General features: G+C 37.5%; 3 protein-coding genes across 6 annotated transcripts in view; 2 read left to right on the forward strand and 1 right to left on the reverse strand.

Moving 5' to 3' along the window:
• The window catches only part of LOC127860418 (nascent polypeptide-associated complex subunit alpha-like), a 415045-nt gene that overhangs the window by 72374 nt on the left and 326036 nt on the right, over window positions 1-16635 (forward strand). The gene's annotated exons all lie outside the window — the stretch shown is intronic.
• LOC127860409 (beta-galactosidase-1-like protein 2) overlaps window positions 1-16635 on the reverse strand; it is an 86167-nt gene that overhangs the window by 30629 nt on the left and 38903 nt on the right. The window lies entirely within an intron of this gene.
• The window catches only part of LOC127860412 (uncharacterized), a 395662-nt gene that overhangs the window by 17999 nt on the left and 361028 nt on the right, over window positions 1-16635 (forward strand). Inside the window, exon 2 of one of the 3 annotated variants that reach the window (XM_052398480.1) lies at window positions 9314-10750. The exons of the other annotated variants lie outside the window; for them this stretch is intronic. Coding sequence (XP_052254440.1) covers window positions 9314-10612 — 1299 coding nt within the window. The 3' untranslated portion in view covers window positions 10613-10750. Of the gene's footprint in view, window positions 1-9313; window positions 10751-16635 lie in introns of those variants that run through there. 3 annotated transcript variants of the gene reach the window in all.

Here is a 16635-nt window from a genome sequence, read left to right on the forward strand (position 1 = left end):
ATTTGAAAGCATTTCAGAAAATGGTTAAGGAAGGATTCAACTTAATGTGAAACTAAAATGGATTTAAAAGCTATTGAGCCTGTAAAAACATGCTAAATATATAAACAATAAAGAAAAAACGAGTGTACGTATTTTATTGTATACACTGACAAGATATAATACATGTATAAATACATATGTATAAAAAAACGTACATAAACTATGGAATATATAACAAGTTTTAACAAAAGAACGTATCTAACGAATGCACTTTATAAAAGTTACTCTAGAATGTTTCTTTCAAGCACATTTATTTCACTGGAGACGTTAAGCAGGTCCTCATTACAGATGGACGTTTTTGTCTTCATGAAGCTGTCCAAAATCTCGTCGGATACGGGGTCTCCGTTTCTACATAGCCTATCGAATGCATTTGTGTTTTCAATCAAGCTATCGTCCTCGCAACCATCTTCGTCCATTTGTGAAAACGAGCGGTTGAATGAATAATCAAACTCATCGATAACACCCGTAACTGCGCCAGTCGGGAGTGAGAATCGAGATGCCGGAAGTGGGAATCTTGAAGAGCACCTCAGATCCGAAAATGCAGGTTCTCGTTTGAGAGTCGTGGTTCGTGCAAAGTGGATCATATTGGATGGGATGATCTCGCTGTTATCGGAGTCTTCACTCTCTGTGTCCGAGTCGCAGTATCTCTCCCACAGGAAGCGGCAGCGCTCCTTTTGGTCGTGGATAGATGATAGGCTTTCAAGGTCCATACGTTGACGTTTTCTGTTTGACGTTAGTGTCTAGTCGGCCAGAAATCTGTGCATAATTGCGCTTTTACCCCGGTATTCATCCAACTGTACGTGGTACTCAGTGAGAGTACAGTCCAGACTACGTTTTTGTGCACGTTTGACAGCGACGGGCGTGCTGTGTCTAGGACCGTTGACGTCATCCTCCAGTAGAACATTGCGATGGCGGTTTTTGGTACATTTGCTGGTCTTTTTCTGATTGGATTCCTGACTTTTTTCCCCACTGCTGATAGAGTTGTATCCGGTATCTGTGGAGGAGATAGTTCCTGTGGAGATGGCTCGATCTGACATCGTTCTGTGGGGTGTCGTGAACTTACTTTTAACTTAAGTGACAACTTTGAAGTTGTTTTAATATCCACGCCTTTCTCCGCTTCAAACGAACATTTGATCTCTGCTTAACACGGTGCGCTGACTGTTGTTTGCTTGAACAGACGATTTCGAAGTAACAGCGTCAATATCTTTTTCGATGGCGCTTTTCTTATTAAGGAGAATGAACCTCGTTTTGATATTGTTCCTAAGGACTTTCGTGACTCCTGCTTCTACATGTTTGATCGTTGGATAATAAATGCAACATTTTTTGAAGCTGCGTTAGCGCGCCACGCCTTCAGCAGATTAGTTTTTCCCGGAAGTTCCTTTTCAACACCTTTAACTGACAGGAATACCGCTAGAGGCACCTGGAGGTTAGGCAGCTTCGCAATGACGTCAGAGCACGTGGTCGTCTTGGAGACGCTCTTCATAATTCGCGCAACGCCATCTATGATGAACGGAATCTGTTGCGATTTCTTCGACTTTGATATCTCCATCTAGAATAAGCATAAAGACGATGTTGCATAGACGAATTAATCATAGTCCGAGCATAATAGCTTCAGTATGTTTTGTGTGTCCGTCCAGTAACAGACAGTTTAATGCTTACGCCAGTTTACTTATTTGCATTTAGTCTTGAATTGCAGGAGAACCAATCTTTTAATTGTCCAACAATGAAAAAAATTACACCTGCGTGTTAAAGGTTGCTTCTTAAAAGAATTCTGGCTCGCATTCTGTTATTACGTAATATAAGATAGAACATGAATAGTAGTTTTGCATCTATCACTCAGGATTAAGCCATATCACAGCAATACACATTGAAGGTGTTTTGTGTGTACGCGGTTGGTGTCTCTTGTAGTATTAGAGAACCAATGTAATTGTAACTTACCTCTTTATCTATTGCACAGAGTTGCACAATATGCCGCGTTATTGAATTGTTGCCTAATACTTCGTAACTGTGACACGATTGATGGCGGTGTATTTTGGTAAACCTCCTTTATACTTCTCAAATAGGATACTTTAAAGGGGCCTTTTCACAGATTTCGGCATTTTTTAACTTATTCATTAAATGCTTTATATTGTTAAATGTTAACATTGGATCTTAAAAGCTCCAGTAAAAAATCAAGAATAAAATTAAAAAAAGGAAAAGAACATTGCCTGGAGCAGGTTTCGAACCAGTGACCCCAGGAGTCCTGCCAGAGTCCTGAAGTTAAAACGCTTTAGCCTACTGAGCTATTCCGCCGAGTACAAGTTCTTGACGTATTTTATACCTAATATCAGCAATCTTCGTAGTTTCACAAAATTTAACGACAAAAACAGAACTCTCCAAATTATTCAATCGTTTCGCGTTGCAACGCTTTATAATTTTTAGGTTTTAAAATCGTCAAAAGATGCATATAATGGCTATATTAGAGCATGGTAAATGTTCAGTATTACTGTTTCCTCACAAATATCATAACTAAAACGAAAATTTGCGAATCTGAAACAACTTTTTTCAATTTCGTCAATTTACCAAATCGTGAAAAGATCCCTTTAATATAAGTCTCAAACTCAACGGGTCTACGATTTAATTACCCGTACTCGAGCATATCAGATTTAGGTCTCATCTTGTCACTACAACATAATAGGCTCTTATTATAGAGTTAGAAAATTGAAGGCTTCATTCTTTAATTAACAAGATACTAATTAACATCATCAAAGGTGTGAATAACAACACGGGTTCGTTGTAATCTCTGTATTTCTATCTAGATACACATGTGTTCAGCTAACATGCGTGATATTAAACAATATTTATTCTTACTACAGCATAATTTATAAACACAAAGTGCAATTAATACAATAATAGGTAAATAGGTAAAATAAAAAACAACATCAAATTGTAACATGCAATTATATATTGCATACGGTACTCGATTCTTGATTTGCAAGCACTTCATGGCATTTGAAACGGTATTCATGACAAACATCTCGATAAAACGCGGCTAATGGGATGGGGATCTGATTGTGTTCTTTTCGCTCAAAGTTTTGACATCATTATAATCATGAACATGCAAAGCGCCATATACCGTATTTAATTTGTGTTAACTAAATCGTATACGTATACATCATGGCCCATATTCACCAACACAATTAAACTTGAGAATGAATAGTGTTCGCGTAAAACCAGGACAAAATGAGTCGCGTTCTGAGAAAACTGGGCATAATGCATGTGCGTAAAGTATCGTCCCAGAATAACATGTGCAGTCCGCACAGGCTAATCAGGGACGACACTTTCCGCCTAAATTGGATTTTTGCTAAGAAGAGACTTCATTTAAACAAAACATGTCATAAAAGCGGTCTGCAAGGCTAATCTGTGACGACACTTTACGCACAAGCATTATGCCCAGTTTTCTCAGAACGCGACTCAAATAATACGGATTTAGAATATACAGGGTACAAATGCTGTACGGATACGCCCGTTCAGTGAAGTATTCTTCGGTTCTGTAATGTTCGTTGGAGTCTATACGATTGTCGCTAAGAGCGTAGAATACACCCCCATATGGCAAGCGGTTCGACGCATAATCCCAAGAAACTAGGTTTCTCATGAGAACCTAGGTTCTCATGAGAACCTAGGTTTTCAAATGAGAACCTGGGTTATCATGAGAACCTAGGTTTTCAAATGAGAACCAATGTTCTTGTGAAAACCTAGGATACCAAACGAGAACTTAATTTCTCAGAATGAGAACCTAAGTTCTCAGCATGAGAACCTAGGTTCTCATGAGAACCTAAGTTCTATGTGTCTATGTGAAACTAGGTTTTCATGAAAAACCTACCTTTTCATGAGAACCTAGGTTCTCGAGCGTAAACTAAGGTTTTCAAATGAGAACCTAGGTTCTCATGAAAACCTAGGTTCTCATGAGAAACCTGGTTTCTTGGGATTTCATAAACCTAGTTTCTCATGAGAACCTAGGTTCTCAAGCGTAAACTAAGGTTTTCAAATGAGAACCTAGGTTCTCATGAAAACCTAGGTTCTCATGAGAAACCTAGTTTCTCGGGATTATGCGTCGAACCGCTTGCCATAAACAACTCTTACCTAAACATAGGTATAGAGCACTTATGCGTTTTTCCGGCATAGCTGTTCTACCCAGCTTTTCACCTTTAATGACTTTTACACAAGATAAGTATTGATGCAAAGCATCAAAGGGTGTCGGGAATTTCAGTGTAAAAGGAACTCAATGAAGTTACATGGAACGATTTTTGTTCTACAGTTGTCTCCCATTGCTTGGTACACACTGGCGGCATATGTGTAGAATGATAAGCAATAGACGTGAAACAGTGAATGTTACTCCCAAGAACATTTTTTGACCAATGTTCAGATAATGCTAAGTAATATTCAACGAACCCTGTAGGAAACTTCTCGAGGAATGAAATAAGTACAGTAATCGGTCGACATTGGTCTGAACACGTTAAAGGGGCCTTTTCACAGATTTTGGCATTTTTTTACTTATTCATTAAATGCTTTATATCGATAAATGTAAACATTGGATCGTAAAAGCTCCAGTAAAAAATCAAGAATAAAATTAAAAAAAGGAAAAGAACATTGCCCGGACCAGGTTTCGAACCAGTGACCCCTGGAGTCCTGCCAGAGTCTTGAAGTAAAAACGCATTAGCCTACTGAGCTATTCCGCCAAGTACATATACGTACGTATTTTATACCTTATATAAGCAATCTTCGTAGTTTCACAAAATTTAACGACAAAAACAGAACTCTCCAAATTATTCAATCGTTTCGCGTTGCAACGCTTTATAATTTTTAGGTTTTAAAATCGTCAAAAGATGCATATAATGGCTATATTAGACCATGGTAAATGTTCAGTATTACTGTTTCCTCACAAATATCATAACTAAAACGAAAATTTGCGAATCTGAAACAACTTTTTTCAATTTTGTCAATTTACCAAAGCGTGAAAAGATCCCTTTAATACAAAATTGAACTGTTTATGAAATACATCTTTAATTGTAAATATTATTTTGAGACTAAAAATTGAAACAAATTCAGATCAATCGTTAAATAATACATTGTTACAGCATTTAATGAGTTTCAGATATTCAGTTCCCTTGTTCGAGCCTCAAACGACTGTACGGTACAGTTTTCTATTTTAAGTATGTCTGTGATATATAGTAAGCAATCATTATGGTATAAATCAAAGTACTGACAGTACTGGTGTGACGATGCTTATGAAGAGGATGGATATAAAACATCAATTTAAGTCTATCTATATCACCACAATTGTGTATGTTGATACGAACATTTGGGTACGATAAAAAATTTGGGTACGAAAATTTTGGGTACGAAAAAAAATTTGGTACGAAAAAAATTTGCGTACGAAACATTTTTGGTACGAAAAAAAGTTTAGGGGAACGGGGAAGTAGTACCCGTGGGTAACTTGACCCATTGAGCGAAACTGGAAGGCGGGTCACATTCTTGTTCATTAAGTATCGCAATACCTTCATGATGATTCTCAAATTACTCACCGGTGAGTAAAGTTAATATTACATGTTTTTATTCGCAATTTATTTACTAAATCGAGAACAAATATCAAACAAAATAGAGAAAATATCTAGTTGTTTCATTGGTCCATAAAAATAAAATGGATGTAAAATTACTAATTTTAAATTAACGTTCTGATACACTTATTGAATCTGTTTCCCCAGGATATGCTGTTCTATTAATATTTACCTTTATCAACACGAACGACAACTCTGCTAGGAGAATGTTATCAATGAAAATCAACGAGCAATCTCCTACGTAGTGGCGAATGCCAAGGGAAGTAACTGAAAAATCGAGTTATCTCAATCGGACTGGCTCGGTCTTTTACATAGGTCCCAATTGTGAAGATTTTTTTTACTGGTTATCAAACCTTAGACGACGCTGTTCCAGCATCGTCAATAAAAGTTTTAACTTGATAATGTTTTATAATGCATTATTCAATCGTAAGATATCGGCAACACTGAGAGAAAAACTTATGCACTACAGACTTTGCAAACATATTTCAAAAACTTTAGATATCTGCAAAAATAAAGTTCTTAACGGCGTGTTTTCATTCTGTCCAGCCCGTGTGTACCGGGTAATCATATGTGAATCCCATTGATCCTGCGCCCTGAATAATATCTGTCCCGTATTCCAAATGAGCAAGTTTACGCCGTCCGACGCGTTATTTCTGAACACCTAGGTTCTCATGAGAACCTAGGTTCTCAGAGAACCTAGGTTCTCAGAGAACCTACGTTTTCAGAGAATCTATGTTTTCAGAGAACATAGGTTCTTAGAGAACCTAGGTTCTCATGAGAACTTAGGTTCCATGAGAACCTAGGTTCTCATTATGAGAACCTAGGTTCTCTGAAAACCTAGGTTCTCAGAGAACCTAGGTTCTCGGAGAACATATGGTTCCCAAATGAAAACCACGGATATGGCAAGCAGTTCGACGTATAATCCCAAGAAACTAGGTTTATTCATGAGAACCTAGGTTCTCATTCTGAGTCTAATTCCCTATTCTTCAATCTGTATCATGCATGTGTAAATGCATATTTCAGTGCGAATAATATATATTATATAATAAGTGAGAAAGTATTTTTACTAATATTAAATTGTATTTGTAGTGTAATAACATTTTTAACGAGGAATAATACCACCGAATCACAGAAAAACTAATATCAAAGCAGGGCCGTACCCAGGATTTTTTGACTGGGGGGGCCCAACCGGGAAGGGTTTGGGAGGGTTCCACCCTCCCTATATATATACTTTTTTAATTTGGCACTTTGCAAGGTGAATTTTAATGCTTATAAAAATGGTGTTTTGTGATATGAATTAATGGAATATAACAAGTAAATCAGCACATTTTAGAAGTCTTAAGCTTTAGTCATTGGTGTGAATTCACAACAATATTAAAAGCTTTAGATTTTCGAAACTTAAGGTTTAAACTGACGATTATCCACATCAACTCTCGTATTGCTTCCACCATTTTTTTCACAAATCAATAACGTCACAGGTTTTTTTCTCTGATTTTTTGGGAAAGACCTTGCCTTTTTTAAGGAAAAAAATTGCGCGAAACGCCTAATTTTTGGGGGAAATAATGAAAGTCTTAAGTAATCAATTTAACATATTTTACTGTTTTCAAACAAATTCAAGGCAACAGATAATTTAATTATACAATATTTTTCTACACTGGATCAGATTAACTCATATATTGAGATCGAATTGTTGTTTCAATTTTATTTTATTTTTTACCAATGAGCCATTAATAGGTTGACATTACTCAATTCTCGGTACTCAATTATAAATGCGGGGAATCACGTGGTCAGATTTGATCAAAAATAGCCGCCGATGCCTCGATTTAATGGGAAATTGAGTCTTCCTTATTACGTACTTGTTTTTAATCGGATAACGCCTATCATAGGGCCAGCCGGAACCGTTTTCCGCTGGTTGGTCTGAGTGTGGAGGTAACTCATGGAATATTTCGCGATTTCCTGACGGAAAATGTTTGAAGACTCAATTTCTCCATCGAATTGATGCATCGGCGGCAATTTTTTTATCAAATCTGACAACGTGATTCCCCGCATTGAATTATTTTAAATACTGAATTCTGCCAAATTCTTATCTGTTGCTCGGCAAATTTATGAATCTGTTTTTCTTTTCAACAGACATGTTAACTATCTCATCGTAGTCTTTTTCAGTGATTTCCTTGCAAAAAATGATGAATACTAAGTTTTAATACCTTTGTCAGTGTTTTGTTCCGGTTCAAATTCAGGGGCCTATCTCAATGTAAAAAGTATATATTGGGACCTAAAAATTCCCAAATAAAAGGTTTCCAAAAAAAACAAGTTAACTTTTATAGAGGAAAAATACGTCTAGGGGAAAGGGCCTTCTCAAAGAAGGAAAAACACCTGCGTCAGCAATAATCAGACCATATTCTACAACCTCCTGTAGCAGTTGCTTCCATTTGCTGCACTAATCAAAATTCATGTTACATCAACCATCGATAGATAAAGCATTCATGATCAAAATGGGGGACTGATCGGGGATGTGTGTACAAGGCGATAAGAAAACATTGCCTAGGGGCTTATCTCCATTGGCGAGCGCTAATCCCCTTGTTTATCGGGGACAATAAAACATAGCTGCTCTTGTTTTGAGGGAAAGTGTACAGTGGGCCCTTACACGAGAGAAAAAATTGCAGTGGGCCGATCATTTCAAAAAAATCATAGTTCGACAGCCAGCTGGGGGGGCCCGGGCCCCTGGGCCCATGGCCTGGGTACGGGCCTGCAAAGGTAGCTTGGATATCTCAATCTATTTTACTTTAGCTGTTGTCTACACTAAAATACTAATTAAACTTACAACTAATATATGATATATATGCATAGCTTTTCACGTTTGTATTAGTTTAATAGTTTGATGTTGCAAAACTATGAAGTTTGATCTGGTCATTTGCAATTTTGTAATAAATGATACGCTCACTGCGTTTCAAAATACCCGGTACGCAATTGAAATTCCATTTAGAACACTGAAAACGACTAAACGACAAAATATAATTATAGTCTGAAAATGTGAACTCTTCATTCTCATTCACATGTATTTTATTGTTATAATATACATTTTGGAGATATGTTGTCATGTGTTACAATCAGTGTGTTTTAATAATTTTAACAAATTAACTATGTTTTACACCACGCGTCATAAATGTAGATGTGTATCTTGAGAGGAAAACAGTGATACAATAAAACAGCACGATATTGTTAGCACCTTTTAAGTTATGAATAAGAAGCGTGGAATTCTTAAAACACCGTAATGAGGGGCTATTATGTTGTAGTGACAAGGTGAGACCTTAATCTGATGTGCTCGAGTACGGATAATTAAGTCGTACACCGTTGAGATTGAGACTTGTGCAAGTTAATTAACCGAAAGATAATTACTCCAGAGACGTATATAGTGGGTCGAAGAACATTTACTGTCATTCGTTGTTTCTTATATCTATATCTCTTAATGTCCAATCATAAAAACATCTTTAAAGTACGTCACATTCCCTCGTTTCAATATATGAAAGAGGTATGTACAAGCAAATCACTAGAATCACTGCTTTATCAAAATATATCCGATTAAAAATCGTATAAATAAAACATGCTCTGATATTTAATTTGATTGTTGTTTTATGAGGTTTCAATCATTTTCCTCTAATTTACATTTGTTATTCTAGATGGACGTATCAAAGAAATCGCAACAGATTGCGTTCATCATAGATGGCGCTGTGAGGATTGTGAAGGCCGTTTCTAAGAAGACAACGTGCGCTGACGTCATCACTAAGTTGCCTAATCTTCAGGTGCCTCTAGCGGTATTCCTGTCAGCTGAGGGTGTCAAGAAAGAACTTCCGGGAAAGACTAAGCTGCTGAAGGTGTGGCGCGCTAACGCAGCTTCAAAGAATATTGAATTCGTCATTAAAAGATCCGAGATTAAGATGCAGAGGTCGAGAAAATCTCTTGGAGCAACTTTAAGACGAGGTTCCTTTTCTTTCCTCAGGAAAGTTCCGTTGAAAAAGATGTCGACAGTCCAAGTTCCTAATATTCCTGACACACTCAAAAAAGTTTCCACAACTTGTATGGAAAATAGCTCGTTCAAATCCGGTACACATGTGGAAAACAGCACATCTGTGAAGTTATCGTTAAAAAGCAAGTTCACGACACCCCACAAAACGATGTCAGATCGAGCCATCTCCACAAGAACCATCTCCTCCACAGATACCGGATACAACTCTGTTAGCAGTGGGGAAAGTAGTCAGGAATCCAATCAGAAAATGACCAGCAAATGTACCAAAAACCGCCATCGCACTGTTCTACTGGAGGATGACGCCAACGGTCCTAGACACAGCACGCCCGTCGCTGTCAAACGTGCACAAAAACGTTGTCTGGACTGTACTCTCACTGAGTATCGCGTACAGTTGGATGAATACCGGGGTAAAAGCGCAATTATGCACAGATTTCTGGCCGACCAGACGCTAACGTCAAACAGAAAACGTCTCGATCGTGAGAGTTTATCATCTATCCACGACCAGAAGGAGCGCTGTCGCTTCCTGTGGGAGAGATACTGCGACTCGGACACAGAGAGTGAAGCCTCCGATGACAGCGAATTCATCCCATCCAATATGATCGACTTTACACGAACCACGGCGCTCAGACGGGAATCTGCGTTTTCGGATCTGAGGAAGTGCTCTTCAAGATTCTCACTTCCGGCAACTCGATTCTCACTCCCGACTCGCGTAGCTACGGGTGTTATCGATGAGTTTGATTATTCATTCAACTGCTCGTTTCCAAGAATGGACGGAGATGGTTGCGAGGACGATAGCTCGAATGCAGGTGAACGCGCAAATGCCATCACCGCAGTATGTAGAAAAGATGATCCCGTAACAGACGAGATTTTGGACAGCTTCATGAAGACGACAACATCCTTCTCGAGTGATGATCTTGAACTAAATGTGCTTGAACGGAACGTTATGGAATGAAAATGTACACGTGTTATTCACGTATGAAAATGTACTCGTGTTATTCACGTTTGTGATATGTTTTAGTTATTTTTTTCTTTTGTTAAATTATCTAGAGTCTATGAAATTTTGTTTATTATATATATATTTATATGTACAAGATAGTGCACGCAACATTTGCCTGAATAAAAAATATGTACATTTAAATGCAGTTGTTGTTCAAACTTTTTATACAATTAACACAAAGATTATTAGTGTAATTACTTAAAACAAAAACTCCGGATAACAACATATTGACGACAGCTTGTAAGTTATAGTTCGCATTAAAACTGTAAGTTTAAACCTATTTATTTTAGCTCGATTGCATCGAAAGTCTAAGGTTTATATAAACGCTCTCGAGTCCGTTATCTGGGCCTAGAATCAGTACTTGGTGTCTATGGGGGAGATCTAAAGAACGCTCCCACGGTGGGGATCGAACCCATGACTTCCCGGTCGCTAGGCGGACTTTTGTGTAGTCTGTTTAGTCCCCATCTTAAAAACAAATTAAGCCTTTTGCAAAATTCGCTTATCATTATTTGGGGGTTTTGCCGTCAAGTTTCTTGAGTGCTGACATAGTTTGACCATGAACAGTAAGTCGGGAAAGTCGGGAAGTCGGGAAAAGTTTGTACTTTTCCAGTTCATTATTATGCATAGTGCTGTTATAATATATACATATACGTTTTGGTCATGAATTTTGGTAAATTTGGTTATTTAAATGAAATCAGTGCGCGCGTGTTTAAAAATTAGAACCAAATCAGGTTTGCAAATATTTTCAATCGGAATCGGAAAAATAATTAAAACGTTCGTAATACTTTTTATCAATATTAAACAAAAGTTTATACGGATATATTGTTTAAACGTCTTCATCATCGTCGATGGCTTGTGTGGTCTAGCGAATTAGCCAGGGCCCATTTTTGACTTTCATCTTTTTACTTGTAAAGTAAATTATCTTAACTTATGCCAAATATACAGTTTTGTTTGGAAATTAATTAAAGGACATTTGTTTACATCTGTAAACAAGTGCTTTAAACGAAATTGCTTCGGCATGTTTTGTGTATCCTTCCAAAACGAGAGTGTAATGATTACGCTAATTTACGTCTTTCCACTCAGTCTTCGAAAGGAGGCCAGCCTCCAACAAGGAAACGGATTGCATGTGAATGCTTACTGTAACTTCTGAGTAGCGTTCTGATTCGCATTCTGTAATTATATAACAGAAAATAGAACATCAGTTGTAGTTTAATACCGTTTAATCAGGATTAAACAAGGTGAAAAGTATACGAATTAAATGTATATTGTGTGTACGCGGTTGGCATGTCATGTTGTACATGTATTCGAAACATATTTAGATATTCTTATCGAACAAATGTTATTTAAATTTACATTTGAACCTCATTCTGTGAAAGGGGGGTTTAATACATGTGCGTGAAGTGTTGTCCCAGATAAGCCTGTGAAGTCCGTACAGGCTATTCAGGGACGACACTTTTCGCTTTAATGGTATTTTTCGTTTCAAAAAAGTCTCTTCTTAGTAAAAATCACGTTTAGGCGGAAAGTGTTTTCCCTGATTAGCCTGTGCAGACTGCAAGGCTAATCTGGTTCGACACTTTACGCACATGCATTAAACCCCATTTTCACAGAGCACGGTCCATTTAGTTGCACATTCTGAAGCGTCTTGTTATTGAATTGTTGACTAAAACTTCGTAACTGTGACAATGCACGATTTATGGCGGTGACTATTCGCCAGTCTCTCTACCGTTTAATTATGAGTTATTGAGCGCGTCAGAATACGGTGATACATTCTGACTACATAATATATTGTCCTAAATAGGGATTTTGATAATTCCTTTCTTGGTTGCTATGTTATCTCTTGTTTTCCTTCAGAGAAACCCTTCTACAGCTATGATGCGAAGTGTTGAAAATAATCTTTCCTAGGGTAAATTATAGTGTGATTTTGTGATTAGGCATTTTTCTAGATTTGCACATTTAATGTTTACAAAATTGCTTAGAAATGTCTCACCACAAATGTCTCATCATGGGAGGGGGGGGGGGCTATATTTTTAATTTAGAGTTCAATTTACACCATGTTATAACTTTGGCGTTCTCGGCAATATTCCAACGTATTTTTTTGGTCTTGCCTGTGTTTGTGTTTACAAGCCAGCATTGAAAGCAAGATCGTCAGTCAGAAATAAACTTTATATTTCTCAATCTTTTAACGTTGTTTTTATGTGTTGGGATACTTATTGACTATAATATAAAGCAATAAACTAGCAGAAGAGAAACCTCTATCGGTCGCCTCTTTATATTTAATATGACAATTTCTCGCATGTAACATAATAAACATACCGTATTTTAAGGTAAATGTTGTTATTGAAAATACTTTATATCATTCATTTAATACATATTAATAAGTTTTATTAGGATGACATAGATTATTCCATGTCAATACATTGCAAACGTCTTATGGGCAATCATGGATGCAATGCATGTAGTAATTATCTATCTCTCAAACTCATTTTGTTGTTCGTTTACTAAAGAAAACATACTTTTTCATGTCATAGATCTCTATCTAAAGGGAAACACTTTGTCTTACACTGCTATCGATGGATAAGCTGGCAATCACCTGATAATTAAACTTCAATTACCAGTCCCGTCAATTAAAGCTAGCCGTTCAATGTGCTTGTAAACACCCCTGTTAATTGACACCTAGAAACAATACAAAGTTGTGAACTTAATCTGATGTAATTAGCGACTGTTCATGATAATGTATATTTTTACACACGAAGACTGTATATATTGCCTCTATTCAAGGCAAATGTCACCATTCAATGCTTTTAAACTCTCGGAATACAATCTGAAACACAGCATATTTCAGCATTTAGTTATTTTACTCGTTCTGGCTTAATCGAGACTGTTGAAATATCGAGGTATGTAATGTCTGCGAAAATTTTGTGAACATTAAAAGGTTACAATTTATTTGCAAAATCGAATATTTCTAAAGTAACCTGAAATGAAAACTAATGAAATGCTCTCACGTATTAAAGTATATGTCAATATTAAATACTATCCATTAATACTACAAAGCGAAATGCGTTAACCCATATTATTCATCTTAATTTCGTGTGCTTATAATAGGTTTCAAATACACATATAATTCTGATGCGCATTGTAAATTAAACTACAATAAAATGGCATTATCAGAAAATTAGCATTTGAATGGCAGGAGCGCTATAATTATCGCACGTACGTTTCTGCTGACGTGTACCTCCCACTCGTAACAAAAAACACACACTTTTACTGAAGAAAGGGCATATCCTGATCTAAATGTTTTTGTTTTATTTTCAACTCTCAAAACTAAAAGAATGTCTTAAGAGGTTCGTCGTAACACATATGTTCTAAATACATAATATATTATTGGTTGTGAGAATTGTATGTCTCTTGATTAAAACGCCCTTTTGTAAAAAATGTCGCAAATGTTTTGTTGTTGAAAGAAGATGTTAAGCTACGTAAACTAGATGGAATGGTACAAAACAAATAATGAACGGATTTAAACAAAATACAAGACCACTGCTATGTTAAGCTAAGGACGTGCTAGTCCGCAGCGTATTATCATTTTTGGGGGGGTTGGTAACAAAATGTGTTCTTGAACATTGTTTTCGCATTTTTTTGCAGATGGCAGAAATTCCGTTCATCATAGATGGCGCTGCGCAGATTGTGAAGTGCGTTTCCAAGACAACCACGTGCGCTGACGTCATTGCTAAGCTGCCTAATCTCCAGGTGCCTCTAGCGGTATTTCTGTCAGCTGAAGGTGTCGAGAGGGAACTTCCGGGAAAGACTAAGCTGCTGAAGGTGTTGCGCGCAAACGCAGCTTCAAATAATGTGGAATTCGTCATAAAACAATCGACGATTAAGACGCAGAAGTCGCCTGGACTTGGACGAAAGCGTTTATCACGAGATTCGCTAAAGAAAGTTTCTGATCTCGCTTTCTATGTACGCTACCAGAAAAAGAAGGTAGAAGTGATAAGATCGAAAGCAGAAGGTACACCACACAAGACACCTATTAAGCGTCTGACCACTCACGCGTCCACCAACAGCATGGACGCATTCCTCGTCAAAGCTGATCTGGACGAAATGGCGCGCTTTCTCAGCTTTTGCGGACAAGTGACAACGGAAAGATTGACCGGTCACTCTGCAAAGAGGACCCAATCCACTAATCATACCGAGACAGCCGATCACGTGACCGGCGTGAAACTATCGCCGAAGCGGAAGTTCAACACGCCCAAAAGAACAAGGTCCACTTGCTCTTCTTCCACTGGAACCGCCTGTTCCTCGGACACCGGGTACCAGTCTGCCCTCAGTGAGACATCAAGTACAAAATCAGAAAGTAAATTATCAAACAAGCCCCGCCGCACCGTCCTTCTGAAGGATGATGACAACGGCCCCAAACACAGCACACCAGTGGTTGCATCCCGACACCAGAGACGTTCGCAGGAGAAACTCGACTGCACTCTCACAGATGAGTACCTGGAGCGGATGGACGAATGCGAAGGAAAGAGCATCATCATGGAGAGGTTCATAGCCGACCAGACCTTAGCGGCTGGAAATGACGATCATCGACCGATACCTACGCATCGGCTACCTGGGTACCGTTTTACTAACAATACTTAAGTATTGCGTAAGTATTGGCGTAAGTTGACAAGTTACGAATAACGTACGCATTTCGTAAGTGCGTTTTACTAACATTGCGTAAGTTTGACATCGTGCGTAAGTGAAAAAATGATCGTAACTCTCCAACTTGGAGGTAACATGTAAACAAACAACAACAACTCTGACGGTTAAACTATACTATTTTTACTTTGTTGTTTTATGTAACCCATCTGCTTTTGTAAGTGTGTCGTCACATTGTGTCGTCTGCACTTGTTTAAGTTGTTACTTTTCACAATGGATGCGGTAACGCTTAATGAGAAGAAAAGAGAAAAAAGGAAATTGAATTGGACAAAAATAGAAACAGAGGTGATAGCAGCTGCTTACATCGAGCAGCATGCGTTGATAAACGGCAATTTGTCATCCATATTGTCTGCAAAAGATAAAGATCTTGCGTGGGAAAAATTGCAGAACAGTGAGTATCATCTAGCGCACCATTATAATTTCTTTGAAACTTAACAATGAACGCAATTTTAGATTAAAAAAAAACGTGACATGTACTTACTGTAGTTAAAACGCTCAAAAACACCATAATAACTTATTAAATAAGGATATAGCTTATTAAAATGTCACTTAACATGCTAAGCGTATGTAAACATAATCTCATGCAGAATACACGCACTTGGGGCAGAGGGAAGAACAGTGGAAGAGATCCGGAAAAAGATTTCCGACACGAAACAAAACTGAGAAAGAAAGAAAGACAACGACGCTTATCAATGAAACAAACTGGAGGGAGTCTAGCAATTACACTGGAGCATTGGGAGGAGAAAGTAAATGCATTTGTATTCACGACTTTACAAAGAGAAAGCTATATCAAAGCATATCTCCATTTGATGAGTGACCTTAGAATATTGTTTTTTTATATTCATAACCAATGATATCATATGTAAATTACTGTATCTGACTGATAGCTGTGATGAAATTAATTATGTAATGCAGTGTATCATTAAAGTCAAATCAATAACAATTTCATAACACAACTTCTTTACGCCTAAGTTTGATGCAAATTATATTGTTGATTACCGTACAGTTAGATCTAATTTCTTATAGATGATAGAGGTTATTGGCGAAGAGTCGATTGTGAGGTTCGTTGGTGTGGACACGTTTGCTGTGCAACGTGAGTAACATACCTTATTGCAATGATCAAATAAAACAGAAATCTTCACTTACTGTCATTAACTATATTATTTACCATACCGTTCAACTAAAACAGTCGCCGTTGTGACAGTTAATGACACCCCGCTGCCGGTATGACTAGATAACGAAAACAGTACTGTTTTCGCAAAAACAGTAAAAATTACTGCTAT

This window comes from Dreissena polymorpha, chromosome 15 (assembly GCF_020536995.1).
Source record: "Dreissena polymorpha isolate Duluth1 chromosome 15, UMN_Dpol_1.0, whole genome shotgun sequence".
NCBI lineage: Eukaryota > Metazoa > Mollusca > Bivalvia > Myida > Dreissenidae > Dreissena > Dreissena polymorpha.